This window comes from Anser brachyrhynchus (genome assembly GCF_964034855.1).
Source record: "Anser brachyrhynchus genome assembly, chromosome: 1".
NCBI classification, from domain to species: domain Eukaryota; kingdom Metazoa; phylum Chordata; class Aves; order Anseriformes; family Anatidae; genus Anser; species Anser brachyrhynchus.
This window is the reverse complement of record NC_137694.1, coordinates 67,927,343-67,951,595: the sequence shown is the minus strand read 5'-3', so window position 1 is coordinate 67,951,595 and position 24,253 is coordinate 67,927,343. Positions and strand designations below refer to the sequence as shown.

The following is a 24,253-nucleotide window of genomic DNA, read 5'->3' as shown; positions in this document are numbered from 1 at the left end:
TACAAATGTAACATCTCTGCACCTCTGCATATAACGTTGCTATTTTTTCCTCCATCAGCTGCCTGAATATTAACAGTTAGTTGCAATCACATTAAGCATATGCTCGCCATTTTTTCAGCAAGAAGCATACTTCTTTTCTCTTGGAAGGAGACAGTCCTAGTTATACGCGCTATCAATGATAAATAGATGTTAAAAAAAAAATCTGAATTCAGTGTTTATTTTGCTGTAGTGAGGTATGGTAATTTGGGAGACATAAGTTCATTGCATATCTTCCATGGAACCTGAAGCTGAAATTATGGAAAGTTGCTGGCACCAGCAGAGCTTTCCTCATCCCTTGAAACTCTTGCCAAATATGCTAAATACGTGGCTGTATTTAGTAACTGTATATTCCTCTGAAATCACAGTTTTATATGCCCAGGAAGGATTGCTGGATCTTCACCTGCATCTTCAGAAGTTTTTATTTGCAAAGAATACACCCCATCCCCTCCCTGCTCCTAAGCATGTACCAGACCACATACAGCAGCTACATGTGTTTTTGCTGGTTTTACTACTTCTGACCATCAGAAGGTGATGGGGCTCTGGGCACTGGAACACCAAGGAGGAAAACTCCATTTCCCAACCATCCCAGATAGCACCCATGCAGCCTGCAGTGTGGAAAGGGTTAAAAAAAAGTAGAGACAGAGTTAGTCAATATTTTTGAAGTTGTGTTTATGGCAACTTCAGAAGAAGGCCCAAAAATTTTAAGTTCTCACCGATGGAAGCAGTGTTCCCATCCTGGTGTGCTCCAGCTGTTCCAAACTCCAGCTGTTGGCCTGAACCCTGGTAGATGGTTAGAGCGATGTGGGCTCTGGAATATCTGTAATTCCTGACAGATTGAAGGCAGTCCAGCACCAGGCTGCCACAGGAGTAGCAGACATGAAAGCAGGCAAGCTTTGCATGGAGTCTTGCCTGACAAGCATAATTCTGTCAGTTTTTATACTACATAGACAAGTAGTGTAATCATTCAACTTTTAAAGTATTGTTATATTTAAGAAAATTAAATTCTCAGCAGCTTATCTCTTTTTTTTTTTTTCACCTCTTTCTTTACCTCTCCATCCCCATCAAAGAAAAGGCAGCAATTCTGGATGCAGAATGGGAGACTTAAGAAAAAGGTAGTGAAAGAAGGAAGGAGTCTGGGAACAGACTGAAGAGGAATGATGATGGAAAAAGGTGGAGAGTGGAAGGGAAAGGTGGAAGTCAACTGGATCTCCTTGGTCAGGGAATCAGTCCTTAGGGGTAAACCTTCCCACACCCTGCATAAAATAAAGCTGAGTTTTATAGAAACTCTCATTTCATGCCAATTATTCCCAGAATAAACGCATCTTGTGCTTTGAGATTATTAAGAAATTTTATTCTTTAATTAAAGACTATTCACAACTTACACAAAAAAAATCTGAACGTATTCTGCACAGGTCATCCAAAGTTTAGCACTTGCTGCTTCTAAAGTACTTGCCTTAACGTCTTACTGTTTTCTTATGTATGTTTGTAGTGCTTTGTTTGGGCAAAGGGGACTGAAGGGAACTGTGTATTGCAGGTAGAGAGATACTGTGGTGGTAAAAATGAAACATAGTCTTTACCAAAACTCTGTTTGCAAGATGCTGTGGTACTGGTTCCTTTTATACATGTGCAGACTGATTTCTTGGGTCACTTCCTGACATATTTTTCTTACAGCCTGATGCCTTACCTCCAAAATTCATGCACACTCTTACACATGGAGAAAAGCAATCATTTTGGAGATATGACTGTAACATTACTAAACACTGTAGCCTGTGTGGTTCCTTTGTGCATTGCATTGCACCTAAGTTTCTATTTGACTTTTCCAATTTGGCCAGAGGAACTGGATAAGGAAATTAGGGGATCCTTTTGTTCTTCTTTTCTTGTTACATCCTGGTGTGATAACCAAAACCTGGTTTGCATTCCTCCACCTTCATTTGTTCAGCCACAAATATAATTACTTGATATACGTCTCAGCAAGAGATTTCATATCTAAAATCTTCAAAAAGTCTGTCAAGGAGAAAGCAAGACGGAGGAAATCTAAGAAACTGAGATGTGGTTTTAGGTCAATATGTAGGATGAACATGACAAAACTTTACTGAGGCACAAACGCTTGCGTATCTAATTGTAAAATGTGAGCACCCAATGCCAAATTTATTTATCTTTGTCCTTCTTTTTCATTTTTTTCCCTGTAACAGTATCAATTATTTTTCAATAGTGTCTTGCATCCCACTCTTTCTCATCTCTTTTTCAGTACTACCCTTTTCTCTGCTAAATCATCAAAGGTATTTTTGTTCCTTTACCTATTGTGGCAGAGTCTGTAAACACAATCTTACAAAGAGAATTTCTAAGTGTAAGCATTTGCACTAAAAGCTTTGAATTGCTATCTTTGATAAAGCTATTTGGTCTGATTATACTGTTTTGGAATCACACATTCAAGCACACCTCTCTGGAAAAAAAAGGGGGGGAGGGGGCGTTCAAAATGTACTATACTGCGTACCTCAGGGGATTATTTTTAAATACAGTGTAATCCATGTAAGCAATTGTATTTCTATCCTGAAACACAGAATCAATTAAGAGTGAAAGTTAAAGTCCAGTGTTTAAAAACCAACAACACTTAATCTTAAGGATGTATCAAACATAAAAAGGTTAATAATAATTATTCCGGGTTTCATTCTCCAAATTTACTTCCATGCTTTGAAGACTGAACAGACAGATATTGCAGGCAGTTCTTGTATCAACCATGACAAGCATTCTGCCTGAGCACTCCATAGCAGGTGTAACAGTCATTGATGGTTATAGTTTATATTTAAGCAGGAGATGAAAAAAAAATACAAATACAAATTCATATCTCAGAGTGGAATTTAAATTGAAGTAATTATACTTTTGGAAATGCAGTGATATCTTTCAACTGCTGTAAGTAGTCAGAAAAGCGTGCATTCAAGTCATCAAATAGCAGAGGTCAGAAGTACAGCCTGCTATGAAGTTACACGATGTATTGGTTTCATCATTTTAGGCATGGACAGATGTTCCTGTTCCTTTCATAAACCTTTGCAGCTGAAGACATCACTACCCTGGGACAGACATCCCAGCACCCACCAGTTCCACCAGTGGCAAGGATTGTGTCAGCCTTCTTTAGTCTTGTTTCAGTCAATATCAACCAGGTTACGCAGTAACTGAAGCTGGAAAAGTTAATCCACTATGTTTAGGTTGAAATTTATTGTCAGGTTATTTTTTTCCACCTGTCATGTTCAGTGGCAAGACATCCAGAGAAATTAAATCTAGATACTGCCCATACTTATGAGTTAACAAAATTTTCTCAGTCTCATGTATCATCAGTGCAAACCACTGAACATACTGTCATAATGTCCACTGATTTTCAAGAGCACCTTCCTGCTGGAGTTTAGCACACTTTACTGAGAATGCGAGGGTGCCTTTAAAATCATGCATCTGCAATAAAACTGCTTAGACATGTACTTTTTTATTTCTATTTTTTATATACTTTTGATAGCAACATACTATTTTCCCTCTTTACTAACTTGCTGTCTGGCACCACTCTTCTTTTTCTACGTATTGATGATTTCAAAACAAAACAACTGACCTTACTTTAATGAAAAAGCATGCTTTGGTTGAAATGATAGCCAAATCACTTTTAGCATATTACAGAAACTAGTATGTCAGAAATCAGTAGGACACATGCTGCCTTAAAGACAACTCAGGGTGCTTTTTTATAAGCTTAGTTTTACTCCAGCTAACTAATGAAAGCTAGAGAGAAGAGTGAATCCAAGTTTTTCTTCTCCTTTCACCTAGGTACAGTGTACTCAGCCTCCCCACCAAAATCTCTTTGGAGAACTGTAGGAAGAAAGTATTAGATGGATTCAGTGACAGCATTTCTGTATATCATTTGTGAAACTCATAAACAATCAGCAGATGACTTGGTTTGTGTTGAAATCTGGAGGTTTAGGTGACAAAAGATTGGTGTCTAAGGTCATCCTGTACCTTTCTGTGGGCACCAAGCAACCATAGTTTGGTTGTAAGTGCTTGAGTGCCTCTGACAAGGCAAGTCAGTTCCATGTTGAAGCTCATGCTTGGACCAAGGACATTGCCTTTTGCTGAGGTTCTTGTGTGCTACTGGACTAATTTTTGGAGGCTGTAAAAATCCTAGAGGCCAATATGGAGAGATCTAGGCCTCTGCACAGTCCCTATCTCATTGTGCCATCCAGGCAGAAGATGAGCAGGAAGAAGGCTTCTTGTTAGAATGCATGTGTATCTACATCTAACCATACGGGAGTAACATGAAACAATCCTCTTCAGCAAGTGGAGAAACTTCCAATGACCTACCTGTTGCAAATGAGGGATAAGCCTCATTCCCAGTCTCTGAGGAGTTTTAGATATATAATTTTTATTTGGGCTTATTTTTCTTCACAAGGGTTTCAGAAACACTGGATTAAAAACAGGAAAAACTCAACCTGAATAGTATTGTCAATAGTACCCTAACAGAGCTTTTCTTTTCTTATTTCCATAATTAAAAGTATAGCTGTAGCTACATATTTACCCTTCCTTATGCTGGATTAGATCCTAGCAGTAGTATTTTGTACTAGTTGTAGCTCATTAATTGTGTGTGCTGGGACTTCAGCCAAAGGTCATGACAATAGTTAAATGCAGGTGACATAACCGTGTGCCAAAGAAACTAAAAAATGTGCCTTCTCACTTCAGAAACATGTAGTTTCTACATTAAATACCAAACATTAGCTTAACGAAGTGCCTGCACTTGGAAGACCACATCAGGATCCAAACCTGCCCAGACCTGTTCAGACTCAAGGTTTCAGTTCAGACCTACATCTAGAAGATTAATATTGAAACCATTAACCAAAAAAATCTGTGTTTGGATCATGCTTGGTACAAAATTTCAACCTGTCTGCCTTTATTTAAACTGTAAAAAATGCAGAAGCAAGAATAAGAGCTATTTTTGAAACACTAATAGTGTATATATCCCCTGATTTGGAGTATAACTTCAATGTCATTAATTTTAGGCAAATTTCTGACAATGGAGGATATTGTACATAGTATGACAGATGCGTCCTTACCAGAGCTGAGCAGAGTGGAAGGATCACCTCCCTTGGCCTGCTGACAATGCTGGCACCTTTCGTAAAAACTGAAAACTCTGTTTTTCCATTTAAAATAATAATAATAAGAAGAAAATATTGGCCCTCACAAGAAGAAGCATTATCAGCTCTGCCAGTTTCTTCCAGACCACACAAGGTGCTACAGATAGGGTCTCTAGTAATTCACACAGTTTTCAGCTTTTTGGATATGCAGCATTGCAGCTGAATAAATAAGTTATGTGATGTTCTTTCCTGTATCAGTTTACAAGGCTGAAATGTGTATGAACAGATGAGGGAAACAAAATAGGTTTCAAGATGGCTATCTATCTGAAACATTCTGTTATCAACTTCTGTGTGATCATCTGTTCATGAGATTTTCATATGGACAGATGATCTGGGTTTCATATGACCACTGTCCCATCCCATGAAAATCTGTGAGATTCCAAATATTATTTCACAGGCAAAACTGAAAACTTCCAAGTATTTCTTTTCCCTTTGTAAAAGGATGCTCTGCTGGCTCTTAGCATTCAGCTCTCATTTTCTACCATTCTCCAATGTGCCAAACTGTGTTTTTCTCGGATGGTGCTTTCTTGCTCCTGGCTGTTGAGGACTATCAATTTTGTTGACATAATTAACTATTCATTGACACAGAGCCTTGAATTTGCCTCTCCTCAGATTACAGGAGAACAACCCTAATCTCTAGGTTACAAAGTCATCTTCCCTACCACTCATAAAGCTTTACTCGTTGTGTAACAGCTCCAGCAGGGGAGGTTAAGAGACTGTCTGGGCAGTGTGGTGTTTGGAAAGCTCTTCAATGAGGTGGGAGATCTGCTGCCAATCCCCTATTCTGATGAATATTTGCTCCTAAAAAAGATGCTAACACCTTTTAACGGCTTCTCTGAAACCAGTTAGGTTGGATCAGGGACGAATTTAGTGCAGAAACTCTCCCAATATGTACTACTTATACATGTATTTTAGAACACTAACCACAGTCTACTAAATGGACTTGAATATAAATGAACTGTCACTATGGGAGAATAGTTGAAATAATCTTGGATGTACAGATAATATTGTCTCAACTGTGCACACTGCTTTAGAATCTCATTTCAGTCTGTACCTAAAAATCTATATGTCAAAAGAAAATATCCTGAGTGCCATCTTCAAACTATAACATGACACAAAAAAGCCATCTTTCTATATGATAGAGCTACTTCTAATTTTCCCATTAGACCAAACGACATCATAAAGAATATCTGCCAACAACATGATATAAAACTGTACCATGCATCATGAAAAATAATTGCAATTCAATTACTCATGAATTATAAAACCTTCAAATAGGTGTAATAAGACAAGAGCCTTAGAACATATGAAAAACTGCTTAGCATAGATAATTATATATGTTTGAACAAAATCCCCAAAATAAAAGATGTGCAGTTTGAAGGAACAGGGTAATCTTGCCAAAATAATTCTCATTTATAGCAATGGTTTGAGAATCAGCAATTTTAAAAGCATTTCCCTGGGGAAAAAAAAAGAAAAAAAAAGAAAAAAGTAAGTTAGGAAACCTTTCTCTCCACTCACTTAGGCCATACCCAGCAATGGGACAAGAACTTATTTTCTTGCCTCCATTTCCCTCTTCCTCAGATTCTACTTTGGCGCAGTATTCAGTGTTGCTGCTTTGAATCACAGAATGCATGAGGTTGGGAGCACCTCTGGCAACCCTCCAGTCCATCACCCCCACTCAAATCAAAATCACCTGCAGCAGGTTGCTCAGCACTGTGTCAAGTTGGGTTTTGAACATTTCCAAGGATGAGGACTCCACAGCCTTTTTGAGCAACCTCTTCTAGTATTTGATGACCCCAGAAATGTTTATTTATGTTTAAAATGAGTTTCCTGTAATTCAGTTTGTGTCCTTTACCTCTTGTCCCATCACTAGACACCACTAGAAAAACCATGGCCCCATCTTCTTTACATCCCCCACAACACACATTTATCCACACTGATCAGATCCCCCTGAGCTTTCTCCAAGCTGAATAGCCTCTTTCAAAGAGATATGCTTCACTCTCTTCATCCATCATCTTCATGACCCTTCATTGGACTCACTCCAGTATGTCCACATCTTGTACTTTCTTGTATTTGCACTTGCTTAAGTACTTAATGATACATCCTGTCCGCTCTTTGACTGCCTTTGCAGCTTAGGCTTAGCATTGCTTATTCATAAAAATATTTTGTCTTTCTGTAATGCTCTCTATCTAAGAATAAGAAGGCCACTGTAAGTTTTAGTGAATTAAACCCTTAGCACCTCTGTGAAGTAATTCAATGCAATTTCTGTTGTCAAGATGGAGAGAGCAAGATCCCAGCAAAATAACACGGCTTGTGCACAATCAGAGAGGCAATCTGTGGAAAAAAGCTATGGAGATTTTGCTGGATGTCAATTCTATCCTTTAGCCACACTCTATGCTTGAACAGGGAAGGAGAAAGAAAATAGACTAGGGAAGATGTAGGACTCAGGGAGAAATGGCTGCATCACTCTTTCATAGAACAAGCAGAGAACAGTAGGCTTTTTGCAACAACAATGAGAAAGCTTTCTGCACTCCGATGCATTTTTGAGAGAAAGGTTCAATTCACTTTCTTGGGGTGTTACCTTCTGGCAGAACAAAGAAAATTATCTTTCCTACATCCTATTTAATTATGACTACAAAAAGAAAAATAAACAAATATACTTCTTAAAACATAGTCTTCCCATAAATAAAAATTCTCACGCTGGTCTTTCACTTTCACAGACAAAAGATGCCATGGAACAAGACAGTAGGAGTTACATCTCTCCTGCAGAAAGGCAGAACTGGGCTTGTGTTCCAAGCTGCATCTGATTAAAGTGTGGAAAGTTTTGCAAGAATAATTACTAAAGGGAGAATAAAGTTGTCCTAGTGTGATGTGATACCATAGTTCCAGAACTCCCCAGAGAATTCCTCATATGATCAAAAATTTTAATAACTGGTTACTTCATAGATGTTATTTTCCAGCCTTCAAAGACTACTTTTACAACATGTAATACATCTTAATGAAATACAAAACAGTTTTATTAGAGTAGATTTGTTAATCTAACAGATTTCACAAATGAACTTTCTCAACCTCCTCATGACTACATTTCAGTTTCTTAATTGACCTTTTACATTGTTGACAGAGCACTTGGGTTTTGTGTGCATTTGTTCTAGTATGTAGTCAAGCAAATATTCAGGTAAATATTAGCCCACATTTTTTCTGATGCTCACAAAATTCTTCAGAAGCATCAGATCCAGATTTCAGATGCTGTGAACTCCCAAACAAACATTATCATGTTCTGGAATTGGTTCCTGTTCATCCCAGTACTGACTTATGGCTATCTGTGCAGTAGTCCTCTGAGACTGCAGTGACAGGCAGTGCAAAAATCTCTAAAGTGGTTGTCCAAGGTAAGATTTTAAGTAGAAGAAATTTCATTATCCCCCTGTGAAACAGGATATAATAAACAAAATATTGGCCAACAGGGACACCAGCAGGTTTTTTTTTGTTAGTTTTTTTTTTTTTTTAAGTTCATATTGGAAGTTGAATCTATTTTTCTGAATTTTTACTTTATGTAGTCCTACTGCCTCTTTTATTAAGGACAAGTGATTGCCAGGTGATTAAACTAAAACTCAATTAAAACCACATCAAGGAATTAGATAACCTATAACTGCTGCAAAAGTGATTAAATAAATAAATCAAGAAAGATCACATTGTTCTATGAAGTAATATATGGTCTTAGTGCTGAGGACATTAGCTAATTTATTGATTGTGATCTGTTACTGTCATAACTACCACACCTATAACAGCCACATGCAAAGGCAATTCAAACTAAACAACAATGAAAATCACCCAGCTCCTCCTTTCTATGGCATTTATATGGGTCAACCAATTATTCCTTTTCCTTTGTTTGCTACCCAAAATTGGAGTAAATGAAACCACATGAGAACTAAGATACAGTCATCCTAGCTAGTAACTCTGCTGTCTCTAGGGGTTCCCATGATATGATTCACTTTGAATCGCTAACACCCATGAGAACAGGTAAACTTTACACTTCTAAAGAAAACTATTTTGTAGGAAAACAGACTATTTAATATTGAAATATCTATAGGAGTAAGAGTATAGTTATCCTAATTCTTTCTATCTGATTCTAAAATATAATCATATTTTCTTTTTAAAAAATAATTTTCTTCATGAACAGTTAGATAAGAGTAACTTCATGCCAAAAAAAAAAGCCTGTTAGTCATGCCTGTTAGTCAAAATGTTGTCACTTGTATTTAGATTTAGAGTTTGCTTCACTAGGCTTTGATGGAGAAACTAAACTGAGTTACAAGTGATTTTTAGGTTGGATTTCTATGCTTGGTTGGTCCAAATGATGATCACATCATCTTCTACAGGTGAGAAGACAGAAGCAATTCTTGGTTGTGCTACAAGCTATGGCCATTTTCATCTCCAGCTGGACTTCTCGGGGCGGGGGGGGGGGGGTGAAGAAAAGAAAAGAGCAAAAAGAAATTATTTGGTGTCTGAGTTCTAGCTTTAGACTTTTATTAGATTAAAAATATATATATTTTGGAATTATTTTAGGGAGCCGTCTTTTGCTACTTAAACCTAGATTTCATAACTTCCACTTTTTGCATTTGAGTCGTGGATGCTTTAGAAACAACCTAGGGAAGTAAACCAGAACTTGACAGCAACATTCTGAGATTTTTTTGGAGGTAATCTTGGAATCTGTTTTTATTCATACTGATTATGTACTATTGTGCATCTATTTTGGGATGTAGGAGTCCTAATAGATCTGACGATGTAGAACTTGAGTAGTTATATAGATGGATGGGAAAAAACAGCAGAGATCATGTTTCAAAAAGTGCTATCAGTGGTGTTGAGAGCTCTGTTTAGAGAAGCAGGCCTGATTTACCACTGCCTTGTATACATTTATGTTTGTGCAAAATGGATGCAAAATACTTCTCATTCATATTTGGGAGTATTTTGAATAAGTGTTAGTGATCTCAATGAACTCCATAAAAAGGAAAAAGTGATCTGGGAAATCTGCAGACTTCTCTGTGGATAAAGTATTATCCACAGAAGCATTAAAAAGCATTATTTCTTTGGCTCTTTCTAATTTCCGTTCAAGCTGGTGATTGCTTTTTGTTTAGAGAGAGTGTTTTTTGTGGTCCTGTCCCGTATGATGCATTGTAGCACAATATCTGGTTAGAGAAATAGTTTTGGTTTAGGTTACTTTCAGATTGCTTTTTTTCTTTGGTAATGTATTTAACTTACTGTCTTTTAAAACTTGGTTCTCTAATTTAAATGTAGTAGCATTACTTATTTTTACAATTAACTTTCTTATCTGAATTTCAACCAAATATAACAAATCTAATAGATTAGATATTGTTAACCTTAAAAAATTGTGCTTGCTTTTTCATTTGTTATCTAATTAAAACACCATCTTATTCTATCCAAATTATTTTCTTGATCTATTATTTGAATTCCACTGAAACATTAGCTTTCCCATATATTTAGACCTTTATCTTTAACATATGTATAGAGTTGCACATATTGTATTGGATTCACTTAATTTAACAGGTAATATAATTTGGGGGAAAAATCTTTTTCATCCCCACATGGATTAATTAAATAAATGGATTGAATACCTGAATATTGCTAAATGTAGAAGTTGAAATGTTGATAGAGATCATCTATTTATTTATTTATTTAATGCTCTTTGATCCTATATGTAATAGCACAAATGTGACAGGTGCCCTAAGAAATTGTAGTGGTGAAGTGTGGAATTCAAAGTGAGAGCCTTAACAGTTTGCTAATTGCAGTGGAGAAGAACAGAAGTATACCTGCAACTTACGCTGCCCTACTCAGTCCACTCTGAAAATGTCAAGCATGCCTGGTGCAGACAGCAGAGAGGTTCAAGAGAAACAGCTTTGGGATGATCCTGCTGACAAGGAGCAAAGACTGACACCCAGTAAACGCAACCATGCTGGAAATGTGTCTCAGCCTGAGAAGAAACTCCAAGAGGCTATTTGTGTGCTGCTGGTGGAGTTGTGTGAGAGATTCACGTTCTTTGGCATTGTCTGCAACATGATCCTCTTTTGCACTGTCAGACTTGGCTATCGCAACTACCAGGCAGCTATTGTCAATATGTGCTTTGTAGGCACCTCCATGTTGACACCAGTGCTGGTTGGCTGGCTTGCCGAATGCCTCGTGGGAAGGACCAAGCTTGTGTGCATCTGCATGTTTCTACACTTCCTAGGTAGGTGACAGCCTGGTGACTATTTAATGTTTTAATAATTGTATTACAGAAATACATTGCTGAACACTGTTTGAAATTTAATAATTTTCTCCAGCCTCATGGCCAACTTCGCTAATAGCTAATTACTTCATTTTTCTTCTATAAAATGTCTTGTAGCTTTTTGTGTATGTCTTTGTGAGGCAGTACTTTGAAAACGACTAGGAAACAGTTGCATGTATGGCTTATGGATAGCTGGCACATGAATTTTACTCCTCTGAATTGGCTTAGCTATTCAGAGCAGCTCTTTCTTAAAATTGGTCACATTAACAAGCATACATTGTTACTAGTGTTTGGGGGCAAATGTGAGATTTTAGTCAGTTTCAGAGAGAGATTGGAAATGGTTTCCCAGCTGTTGGTACCAAGACGTTTATTCTATGGAAAGGTATATGACTATTGTAGTTGGACTAGTGGGAAAGATGCATTTAAGTACACATCAGTATAAACAAACATTGCTGTAAGTACAGAGGCTATATTGTCATACCTATATTGAAAGCCTGATTTCTGATAGCATATTCTGAATCTTCCCCACCTGTTTTTCTGAAGATCTTTTGTATAAGAGCACTGCTCAAACTAAGTATGACTCTTCTGTAGCAATTAGTGCATTTCACAGCTGGTGGTTGTTCTGTTGGGTTAAACTGAGCAGATAGAAATTCTTCTTGCACCAATTGTTGAGGATTAGCAGGTGTGACTTCTGCAGTAGCCAGCCGTGATGTTGTTTAGACATGCAACAAACTAAGGGGTGAAAAAAGTCATTCCTGAAATTTTCTTCTCTAGTTTCCTGAATGCCCTTGAGTTGACTGCAATACCATTGTGTAAGCAGCCTGGAAAAATGACTGCTATTATGTTCCACTGTCGTTCCGCCCCCCCCACCACCCCCATGGGCATCTGGGTTGGAATCTTCTGCAATTTGTCCTTTCAATACACATCTTGAAGTAGGAGACCAGTGACACTGACAGAATTTGATGGTTTTGGGTGTTGTTTTAAACTGAACTTTTGATGAAAACTTCTTTTTTTGATAGACCATTATATATATTTCTGATCTGTTTGATGCACAGTCATAGTCTTAGTCTCACTAACATTGGTGGTGTTTGCACATTGCTGTATTTTGAATTTAGCCTCCAATTAAAACTCAGAGAATCTGTAGCTGACCAAATCTGAAAGACTTGCCTTGCAGTCTAGAGCTGGTAAATGCAATTCATTGCAGTGCTCCTATCGGTAAAGTTTGGGGGTGGGGGGGTGGTGAAGAAAAATTCCCTGAAGCTGCAACAGAAAACGAGAAAATTCTCTTCCCCCCCCCGCCCCGGCCCCAACCCCAGCAAAAAAAAAAAAAAGTTGAGAATTTGTTTGTTAAATTATAGTTCTCATTAAAAGTCTGGGTTTAAAGGAGATACAAAACAGATTTTTGTTCCACAATGAGGGGCTTTTTGGCTGTTCATTTTTCTGTCACGCAAATTACATGCCTCCCCTGGTCCCTTCTGCCAAGTGGAGAGCCACTGCCCTCTACACGCAGGCAATGGAGAAGGCACAATGTGAAGAGATGCGTTCCCAGAGTGAGCTCTTCAATTGATTGAAGGACCTGAATCCTTACAAGCATTTGGGGCAGAAAAGTGCTTTCTCAGAGGCCTTTAGTCATCTTGCCTTTCTATATTTAGTGATACCCAGAAAGGTTCTAGATCTTTGTGGGAGTAAGACCCTTTCTCTTTGCACTCCTCTGTTGTCTTTGATTTTTTTCATGTCTTTTCAACATAATTGCTTAAAAATTCTAATTTATCAGTCTGATTTTAATCTATTTCAAATAATTTCCTTCCCATTCCAGGCACAGCCCTGCTACCTGTTGTGGCTTTCCCATTTGAAGACATTTACATTGACAGACGACACATTCTTCTTCATACGCTAACAAAAAAAGAGCAGAAAATAGTATTCTACTTTGCACTACTCACAGCTAGCCTGGGAATAGGAGGCATAAGAGCTATAGTTTGTCCATTAAGTGCATACAACCTTGAGGACTGTGGACCAAAGGAACTTCTTTCTTTTTTCAACTGGTTAGTAACTAAATATTAGCTAAATATCTGTAGAGGATGATACAGCATTGCCTTGAAATTTACTTGCAGACTTACAAGACAGATTCCAAGATGGTGGGTTTTGTTTTGGGATTTCTGTTTAAACTGCAGAAACTTTAGATTTTGGAATAATTTCCACGAATTTCTGTAAAAAACTTTTGCTATAGTTCTCATTTTGCTAAAGGTGATCATCTATTTTTGGCCTCCATCAGAAATCTTCAGTTGGAATTAGGATGAATTGATTTGTCCAGATATTCAGACTTGATAACCTAGCTGCTGTTAGGAAACCAAATGGAATACAACGTTCTACCTTTAACATGTCTATAGCTTGAGGATATTTTGCTATTACTCACTGACGATGACAAAATTCAATAATGCATTAAAGTTGGCATCAGAATAAATTTTTAGAAGTGACAGACAGCAGTAGTTTGCTGGTTTACTGGAACTAAGTATTGTTACTAGCCTCTAACCACTAAAATCAGTGGTAAGGATTTGCTGTATTATTTCAGCTCAGCCACTGTGAAGATTTAGCATGAGATAAACTATTTGACATTTGTGTTTCATTTGGAGTATTTCATATTTTTTCAAGAAAACTTTGAGAAAAATTTCTGGGAGGTAAAATGCTTCCTAAAAATCTTTTTTTTTTTTTGTTTCAAATTAACTATTCCTCTCTGTGTGTCAGAGGGGTTACTTTTGGTCATATGTTTGTATTTATTTACCACTTTTGTAGCACTAAACATTCACCTTTACTTTCTGGTTAAACTGTGGAATGAGGATCAAAGAAGTATCAGTGGGAACTTCTGGATTCCTGCTTAAAGACAGGGTGAAACGAGTTCTAAACTGCCCCCTTTTCTTTCTATTCCCTATGCATGCACACTTTTAAAATCAAAACTGAGCACATTTGCATATTGACAATATAATGCTGAGGAATCAATGAAGATCATGAATCAGATCTCTCTTCCTTTGGGAATGGCTCTCCTGGCTATTCTTTTTTCCTCCAATTATGTTAATATCAGAGTTTTGAATTAAATTCAAACTTGAGTGAATAAAGCAGCTTTACCAAAGGTGGATGAGACTGTTTAGTTCCTTAGAGCAGATTCTGCCTCCTTAACCTGCCCATAGGAGAGATGGGAAAAAGAAATCCTTCCTTTTTACTCTATTCTAAGTTTTAATCCTTAATTAGCAACATCATTTTGATTAAATAAGACTCTGGGGGATTAAGACTGGAGAGCAATCAGTTGTTCTGAAAGATAGCTCTAGAGAATTTAGTGTACTGTGGTCTTAGCCATTCAGAATTTTGTTTAATCAAAATGACATTTCTCAGTGTTGATTACAAAGGAGACATAATATGAATAAAATGTTCCTTGGGGGAATCCAAATGGATCAATTCTTGGGGCTTTGGAAATATTAAGAAAGGCATGTGTGTGATTTTAAAAAATAAAATAATTTTTGTGATGACATCCAAGGAAGGGCTACTTGATTGCAATCTCAAGATTTTTTAAATGGGGTTATATTCCTAGTGATCTTAATCTTGTTCTAACCTCTCAGAATATAATCATTTTCCCTTGGTAGCCTGTTTTCTATTGCTAGGTGTTTTTCACAGGATTGAATTTTAAAATAATAGATGAAAAGAGGTGGTTGCGTACTCTTGATGAGCCTATGTTCTTAGACAAGTTCTATTTTTTTAATCAGATTTACTGTGTTAATGATAAAAGAAATAGTGAAGTACAAACTTGTAATTATCTATTGTCTTCATGAATGGAATTAGATGACTGCTTTGCACATCAGGGCCTGGGTCTAACCTCTAGAATGATCTATGGCTGTGGCCACCTAAACAAATCCTGTCTACAGGAGTAGAGAATAAGTGTAAAGGGTACAGTCCAGACTAAGGATAACCTACCAGTGTAGTCTTGTCTTATTGATCTTCTGGAAAAAAATAATAATCAGACAATATGGGACCAGTAGTATTTGTCTTCTCTCCTTCATTCTACCCGTTCTGTTTATTTTGTTCACCTTGTCTTTGCAGAGAATTCCATAGCGCTTCTGAAAAATTTTACCACCTGCTGAAAAGTTGTAGTACAGAAAAATATATAGCTTGGATACTGGCCCATTCTCATTCTAGGTCTGAGTCTAGATAAATCAAAACTTAAATCGTTAGATCTCGATGTGCTTAAAAAATAAAAGTGAATAGCATTTCAAGTGGCAGGAATATTATTTAGTACTCAGAATATATACTTATTCAGTATTCAGAATGAATCCAAACAGTGTTGAAAGTTCAATTTTAGAATGTTTTCAAGGCTTTTTAAAATCTAGATCTGTCTTCATTCAGCAAGTTCATCTTGATTGTTATATTAAGTAAAAAAAAAAAAAGCTAACAATACTTTTAAAAGTCACCTGGATAATACTACTTAAGTTATCATAATGAATACATTTCCATAAGACATTCTAATAAAATTATTTTCTTCTGGGCATTTCACAATAACATTTCAGTTTGTATCAGTACTGCTTTCTTGAGGAGACCTCAGACTGCAGAAGGTGGGTTCCTTTTAGAACACTTAACCACAAAAATGATGACATATTTGGTACCCTCAAGCCACTAGTAGGCTTTGAGTCTATAGGATCAGATTAGAATAACAGTGAAGTAAAATTCTCAACGTATATAACGTGGATACTGGGTCCTTGATGCAAGATAATTGGCTCTACAAATCCACTCCTTTTGTCTTGCAAAGCAGATTTTACACCAAGGATTTTCCAAAAGTATGGTGCAATATCTGAAAAGGGGTATCCTCAAAGCAGAAGCCTTTCACAATAACTTAATATTTTAATCAAAGTCCTCCATGGACTTCTAAGGCTGAAGGTGAAAGTCTACTACCAAGTGATTAAACTACTTGCCCAACATTCGTGGTACACAGTTCACTGTTCCAGTCTGCATAATCCAAGCCAATAGATCAAAGCTACAAAACAATTCATACCCCAGGCAAGGTACCTGAACGTTAGATCACTGGCTGTTCTAAATAGATTAAGTCCACCTCCCCCAAGTAGGAGGAAATATTTTATTTCACACCAGAGGAAATAATTGAAGGGTTGCTATACACATTGTTATTTCTCTGTTAAGTTTAAAATGTGGTTTCGTTATTTTGCATACATAAAGCTTACATTATCAGGTACTAAAAGTGTAAATGGTAAATACTGATATATTTAATTCTTCTTATCCACAAGAAGATTTCTGGTACCAGACTGATAATTTGTTCAGCTCCACTGCCCTAGTACAGTTAGTTTAATTGTTTACCTCATGGACCTGAAACATTGAAGTGAAATTTGGTGCAGCTTCTGTGTCAATGTGTGATGCTGTCTACAATTGCTATACTTACTGTGCATTTAGTTTCTTCTTTTAAATTTTATATTCTCTGAAGTCTATAAATTATTCAGCTTCTCCAATTTTGTCTCTTCTGTCTGTGTGTACTAGGTTTTATTGGTTGATTAACTTAAATTCAGCGGTTGTCTTTGTCAGTATCTCTTATATCCAGCAGTCTGTGGCCAGGAACCTCGGTTTCCTTATCCCATTTGTGTCCATACTTATGTCCATGATCACAATTCACATGGTGCGTGGTGAAATGATTTACAAACCCAAAACAGGTAAGAAGCAACTGTCTCTTAGGAAGTATCTTTAGAGATTATTTTCATAGAAGAGATCAACTTGCACATATAAATAAGGTCTTCAACAATACCCTGTTTTGGCTGTAGTTACTTGGGTCTCTGTGTAACTGACATCCTCTGTAACAACAGACATGCAGATTCAATATAGGCTGAAAAAATTGAGAACGGTATCTAGTAAACTAATGTACACCTTCTGCAATGTCGAGACAGGTTCTGTTCCAGGTACCCTCAAGCCACTAGTAGGCTGTACAGGTTCCTGTACAGTTGTCTGTACAGGAGCAGGTACTATTTGTGTGCAAGGGAATGGATGCATAAACCAAGTACCTGGGAATATCATAGGGATGGATAAACTAGAAAGATTTAGTCAAAACATACAGACCCAAAGAAATGCCTTCCCTCTGTGTGCACGCATGCACGTTAAAAAAACAAACAAACAAAAAAAAAACCATGATAATATCTGACTCAGGTCTGTACTGTAAAGGCTAGCATCAAATTAGGTAGCTTTTTGTGGAGAATGGTGTTTTTCTGGCTCACTGGAACTCACTAAAGGTTTTACAACCTGAGAAGCTAAAAACATTCTTTAGTATCTATCCCCAGGCTAAACTTTCATATGGACTAAATCTGTAGTAGTTTATCATCTAACTAGTTTAATTTTACTAAGTGAAGTAACATAATCCTGTAGATAAATCATTGTATTAGTCATCCATAAATCAAGCAGAATAATTTTTTGTCGAGATTTTTCCCTATGAATTTTCCCTATGAACATTGTTCAATTTTTCATGTTTTCCACACTTCTGTAGAATGCCTATTTCTAGACTAACATCTGCAAAGTGTTTATCTTCATTGTCAAAATAAAAGACAATATACTTTGTAACTTCCAGTAAGATGGCTAAATAAGAAATTCATTATAACTGTTATTAAAATACATAGGTGACCTTACAGGATTCTTATATATGCTACCTTTTTTATTTTAAGGTAGCTCTTCAAATATGGATCATGCATTCAATTATGTTTAGCTGTCAAGCATGGACTTCATTTGCATTTCTTCCCACTGCTATAATTTTTAGGACTGGCAGGCGACCAGAGATGAGGAAGAAATGTGCATCTACCATCTAGGGTGCAATATAGGATTCTTTATTGTTATTATAATAAAGTAGCATAGATATTCATGATTACATCAAGGTCAAAGTAGCAGAACATTAGAACCAAGGCCTGAAGTATAACGGAGAAGGAAAAATGCTTTCTCAAAGTTTTAGTATCTATAGACATGGATATTTTTAAGAAAACATTAGCAGTACAAGTATAGAGTGTATGATGTTTAACTACTCTGTGTTCTTGAGTAATCTGAGTAATTCTGTGGGGTTTACTTATTTGTTTTTAAAGAACACGTGAGATACTTATTCTAACTGTATAATTGGCAAAAACCTCTTGATATAGATTAGGTCTATGTATCACTCAAGTTGCTATCTGAAATATAACGTCAAGCAGGTTTATTTTCCTCGTTTACTAGAGGTTATAATCTGCTTAGAACTCCATGCTAAGAAATGCAGCTAAATAATGTATTTGCCAGTTGTAACTCATAAAAGTGATGTTTCCAAGGTACTTGACTGAAATTTCATTAAAGAGGGCCTCAGCTAATCCATTAGGAAAGGCACTGATATGTCAGGATTTTATTTCTATTTTAGCCTTTCTTTCCATGAGAATAAGCAGGGAAGAACCTGTCCTATATATTCCAATCCAAAGGAAAAGAGATGGTCATAACTATATTTAAGACTAGGACAGAGCCATTGCATTGCTTTGTCTGAGAGATCCACTGTGTCTGATTGAGGGTACTCTGAGCATATCTTAATTTCAACTCTGACTGTGACCAAATATTTGTAGAGTGGTAATAGCACTGCATAACTGCATTTAATTCTTTCTTCATGAATGTTCAGCCTGTCACACAGGATGAAGCAAGAGATTATCATTCTGATCAAAACCATGTAATTACTAACTATGCCAATAATTTGAGTTGATACAGATTTTTCTGCTACCATTTTTTTCTTACTTCTGAAAATAAATTGGCTTTGATAAGATCCTGAAGTCCCACTTATTTTCTGATTACCTTCTTAGTCAATTCACCCTGGAAGACTAAAGACTTCTTTGTCTTCAGGTTCATTCTTGAAAGATTCAATTTTGAAATATTCTAGATCCTAAACTCTAGCAACGTTTACCATGAGCAGTAAGAATACTAGCCTAGTACAGTCACAGAGAATAAAATCTGTACCCACTTTTTGTTTTGGTAATGCTCTCTATTTTAGATTTTATTCAACAATGTCAACAGTCTACAGGTTAATGCCAAATAGTCAGTTTAAGTATATTTATATTTAATTTCCTTACCGTGGTACTCTTAGTATCTGAAGAACTTACTGTAGGTGTTAGATGGACACTTCTATTTCTGGTGGAGAATATATTTTCTAGTAGAGAGACTTTTTTTTTCTTCTACCATCTTTTTGGTTCACCTTAATGTTTAGACAGCATGTATTTAAAAAAAAAAAACTTACTGTAGTGTTTAAACACTTCAGAAAGACAGAGACATGCTATAACCCCAACTCTCATGGATGGGGATCTTACCAAAAGTAAATGAATCTGCATCTTTGAGCCCAAAGCTAACAGTTCTGTCCATGTTTTATTTCTGTTTCTACTGTCTCAGGACCAAGTAAGCAATTCCCAAGCCCAATAACCTGCGGGAAAATCTTAATATGCTAAAAAAAATAGATTTGAAACTTTTCCTCTCCCACTGCATGCTACTTGGAAGTCCTGAGATAACATTTCTGGCTTTAAAATGCATCCCTCAAGATTTTCTATCCCATCAGCTCTGTTTAGGACTCACTTTCCTTCTCATTTTGCTACTGCTGTCTCCTTGCTGGACTTCAGTAGATATGCAATATTTCATTGTTGTCTTGAATTGAAAACTAACATAATTCAATCAATAGAAAGCAAAAGCAAAGGAGGGTAATACTTTACCTTCTCAACCACAACAACAAATTGCCATGGTGTGTTAAATAACTGCTAGTAAAAAGCACTTTTTTCTGTCTCGGTGGATGCTCAGCTGGATTACATTTTTTTTCCTCTTAAGTAGTGAATAAAATGACTTCAAAACAGAATCCTTTTGAACAGATCCAGACTTATTTTCTTCTCCCTTTCCCAAAAGACATAAGGGCAAATATGTTGGATTGTATTTTCTATTCCAAAGTGATTTGTTTGTCTTGTTTATTTTGGAAGCAAATAAAAATAAACCAATGGCTAATATCTCTGTTTTCAGACAGTTCCCTTCTGACGACTTTTGGGGTAATTGCTAGTGCACTGAAAACCTGCTGTGTGCGGTATCGCTACTTTGGTGGAGGTGTAACAAATTGGCTAGATCACGCCAAGGAAAACTATGGTGGTCAGTACAGTGAGATTCAAGTGGAAAGCACAAAGTCACTTGCCAGGCTCTTCCCACTGTTTGCTTTCCAAATTCTATACAGAACGTGTATTATGCAGGTGAGTAAACAGCTTAAAAAAAAAAAATCGACTTGAAAAAGATTAATGTGTTTAGTACCGTGTTTCCAGGCATGTTTAACTGTTGATTTGCCAGCTGAACCACTTTGCAGAGTAGTATTAATTGCCTGAGATTATACTTTATTTCCTCTCATCTCATTAAATAAGCAAAATCACCTTGATCAACACTTGTGAAGGAGCTTGTGTGGCTTCTTGCTGCTCATTTATATGCACCCTTATTGGTTGAAATACCTAGTGCTAGGGAGTCTTGTGCTTCTCATACTGCTTTTTGTTGTTGGAGACTCAGGTTCAGCATTCTTCTAAGAAACTGGGAAATTATGTTTTTCAAATGTTCACTCACTTTTGGGGCAATGCATAAATCTTTCTTTGCTGTTCTGGTTGCATATTTCATCTACTGTTTTGGTGGGATTATGCAGCTGGTGTACCTATGCTGGATATGGATGGTTTTCCATTTGTGGAAAGAAACAGTCCTTTCAATGCCTCTCTACCAGGTTATGTGACTCTTTCCACTTTTGAGTGTGTGTTATGTAAATGTGTCAGGAAGTTACTTAAGCTGACGTGATTCCTTCAGATTAATTTCTGACTGGATGATCCTGGCTAAGCAGGAGTTTGAAGCAGCTTACCTTTTGGCAACTGGCATAACAAATTTGAGCTGGTTTAGTAATTCATTTTTACTTACTCGTTTTAAAATGCGCGCATAGGCTGCTTAAGGAAATTTTTACAAATATAACACATACTGTTTTATTGACACTTTCTTGACATCATTCTACATTCCTATCCATCTGCCTCATTCTTTCTTCTTTTCCCCCATCCATGCCAGGAATTTAAAAGAGAGGAGAGGGAAGGAGAGAAAAAGAAAAAAAAAAAAATCCCGCCCCCCCCCCCCCCCCCCCCCCGTGGCTGAAGCGATGCATTAATGACTAGATAAAAAAACAAAACCAGGTATCAATAATCAGAGCTGTAATATCTGGGAATATATTTAGAAAAGACTATTTGCACTACTGAAAGAGTACTTTCAGCAGAATTTCTGTTATGTCTAAGGCTCTTTCTTAAACTAGGTAATCAATCAATGTTTTTTTCATAAAGATCAATATTTTCTCAATATTATTAACTTAACAGATTTCATTGCCTGTGATTCATGTTGATGATAATTTAATTCCTATTAATAAGTCAAGTCAATTCTGATTTGCAATAGGAAATAGAAATGAGGAACCAACAAAATTTGGCTTGGTTCTGATTTTTCACAGTTCTGCTGCAATTTATTCATCCTTTTACAATTTCTATTTCTTTTTAGAGGTGAAATATAAGTGAAAATATTTTTATTAAGAACTAGCACTTGAGTAATTCTTTAGCACTGAACAGACTTCCAGTGGCTGGGGTTGAATATAGCTGTTGATGGGTAACCCTTGATGAACCGGGTTATGAACTATACTTGAATTTTCAGACAGCTATAAATAATATTCTAACTGTTTTTGGCATTGCCAGTCATGCTGAAATGCCATGCAGGATACTGCAGAAATCTAAAGTGCATTGAAAGCAGAAATGAAAGTAAAGAAATCAGTTCTACATCCAGCTCTGTCATGACTGAATTGCTCGTTACCTCTTTTTCCCATTGGTCTGTAAAATGGAGTGGATTGTAACTGTTTCACATGGTGAATTAAGCATTGAAATTTCAAGCTTCCTCAAAAAACACAAGCAGAAAAATTGGTTGGTAGAACCAAATGTGGGCTTTTATACATGTGTAAATAAACTCAACAGATCTGTAGCCTCACAGAAGCAGGAAGAGCTATTTGCTCTTGAAGTGAGAGACGGTCTTACAAGTCTACCTAACTTCATACCCTGATGATTGCCGTTCGTGGGTTGCTCATCTTCTGATGATTAGTTTCTGTTTTTGAGTTCCAGAAGTAAAATGAAACCCTTTGCATATCTGCTATGGCTGTCAGTCACACTAAGCTGCTTCTAAGACTGTGACCAAATACGTGTAGCTTTTAAAGCCATGTGCTGGCAAGAGTGTCCAAAAATTTCTCTGACCTAGAGCACACAATTATAAATTCAAAACATCTTTGTATCTTGCTATACTCAAATGAAAAGGGAATTCTGTTCTGTTAGTGACTTCTTCACAGAGTGTTTAAAGCACTGAACAGAATTATTTAGTGTGTTGACTGATAGTTTATTTGATCATCCCTAGTTAGAGCTAATATGAACTGACAGGCTGAAGTTTAGATTTTTTTTTTTAAGTGAGGAGTAAACGAAATAAGTGGAAAATGTTAAATCCTGGCAGAGAATGAGAATATTACTATTTGAAAGTGTTTTTATCGTGAATGGTTGTTCCATTTGGTCAATAGGTAATTGTTTTTTTGACTTTCTCAGAAGAGTGACAGAAGTTTCAAAATATAGTAAAATTTTATCCATGAAAGGTAACTGGTATACTAATGAAGTTGGTTTGTATTCCACAATACAGATTCCGTCAGGATATTATCTCCAAACCATGAATTCCAACTTGAACTTCAGTGGATTTGTCTTGCCAATTGCAGCAATGAATGTAATAAGCATCGTGCCACTACTGATTCTTGTTCCTATTTTGGAATGCATTAACTCATGTCTCTTCAGTTCCAAGGGAAGTGGACGTTCTCCTACAATTTATATCGGTATGTTAGAAAACCCATGTGTTCACACAGTTTTTATATGTATTCTGTTTCTTGAAAGAGAAACTTCGTTAGGTGATAATGATCTTATACAATTATTTCAAATTATAGATATTAAGCCAGACTTGTTTTGGGATGGTTTTGAGATGAATGTTTCAAAGAAATTGTAGAAAACAGTCTTATTTAAAAAAAAAAAAAAGGTATTAAGGAAAAAATGCCTAACTTTTGTTTAGGAAGGCGATAAATACTCTTCTGACTAGGTATTGAAACAAACACTTGAAAATAGATAGGAGTCATCTTGAGGAACTGGTGAGAAAAACAGTACTAACCATTTAAACTTGGGACTTCAACTTCGTTATCTTCTTTATGTTTATTTAGCCTTTGATTTTGGAAAGTTTATTTTCTTTGGAAGGTGGTGTGTTTTTTATTTTTGACAGGGAGGGGTTCTTTCAGTTAGTAGCTCTCTGATATCTTAAGAAAGGTGCTGTTCCCCAAAATGGTGAGTTTGATTAATTAAGCTATACATAGAGGCTATCTTTGCATATTTTATGTTACGCCTTTACATTAGGAGTGCAGCTTTTAAGAAGGAAACTGTTGTCACCACTATAGTTCATTCCAGACTCTTTAGTTGAATCCAAAGTGGGGGGAAAAAAGTTTTGTCTAGTTCTGTCTGCAATATGTGTTTTTAGAACTGGCAAGCAATAGGAAACATACCAGACAGTTGTGTCTAAAACAAAACAATGTGTATCACTGGGCTGCTATTACCAGTGAGCAGGCTCAACATTCAAAATGGAAGATTTCTTGGAGAGGAGCAGGCTTCTTCTCTAGCACTACAATTTTAATTTGAATATCCAATATGGAATACTTGTC

General features: G+C 36.5%; 1 protein-coding gene across 2 annotated transcripts in view; it reads left to right on the top strand.

Annotated features, from left to right (window-relative positions):
• The first annotated feature begins 8,803 nt into the window (after positions 1 to 8,803).
• The window catches only part of SLC15A5 (solute carrier family 15 member 5), an 83,090-nt gene continuing 67,640 nt past the window's right edge, over positions 8,804 to 24,253 (top strand). Inside the window, exons 1-7 of one of the 2 annotated variants that reach the window (XM_080583731.1) lie at positions 8,804 to 9,218; positions 9,575 to 9,892; positions 10,919 to 11,439; positions 13,295 to 13,520; positions 17,005 to 17,174; positions 20,500 to 20,720; positions 23,200 to 23,386. In XM_080583731.1, coding sequence (XP_080439857.1) covers positions 11,061 to 11,439; positions 13,295 to 13,520; positions 17,005 to 17,174; positions 20,500 to 20,720; positions 23,200 to 23,386 — 1,183 coding nt within the window. In that variant the 5' untranslated portion in view covers positions 8,804 to 9,218; positions 9,575 to 9,892; positions 10,919 to 11,060. The remainder of the gene's footprint in view (positions 9,219 to 9,574; positions 9,893 to 10,918; positions 11,440 to 13,294; positions 13,521 to 17,004; positions 17,175 to 20,499; positions 20,721 to 23,199; positions 23,387 to 24,253) is intronic. The other variant, XM_080583732.1, reaches the window with a different exon arrangement.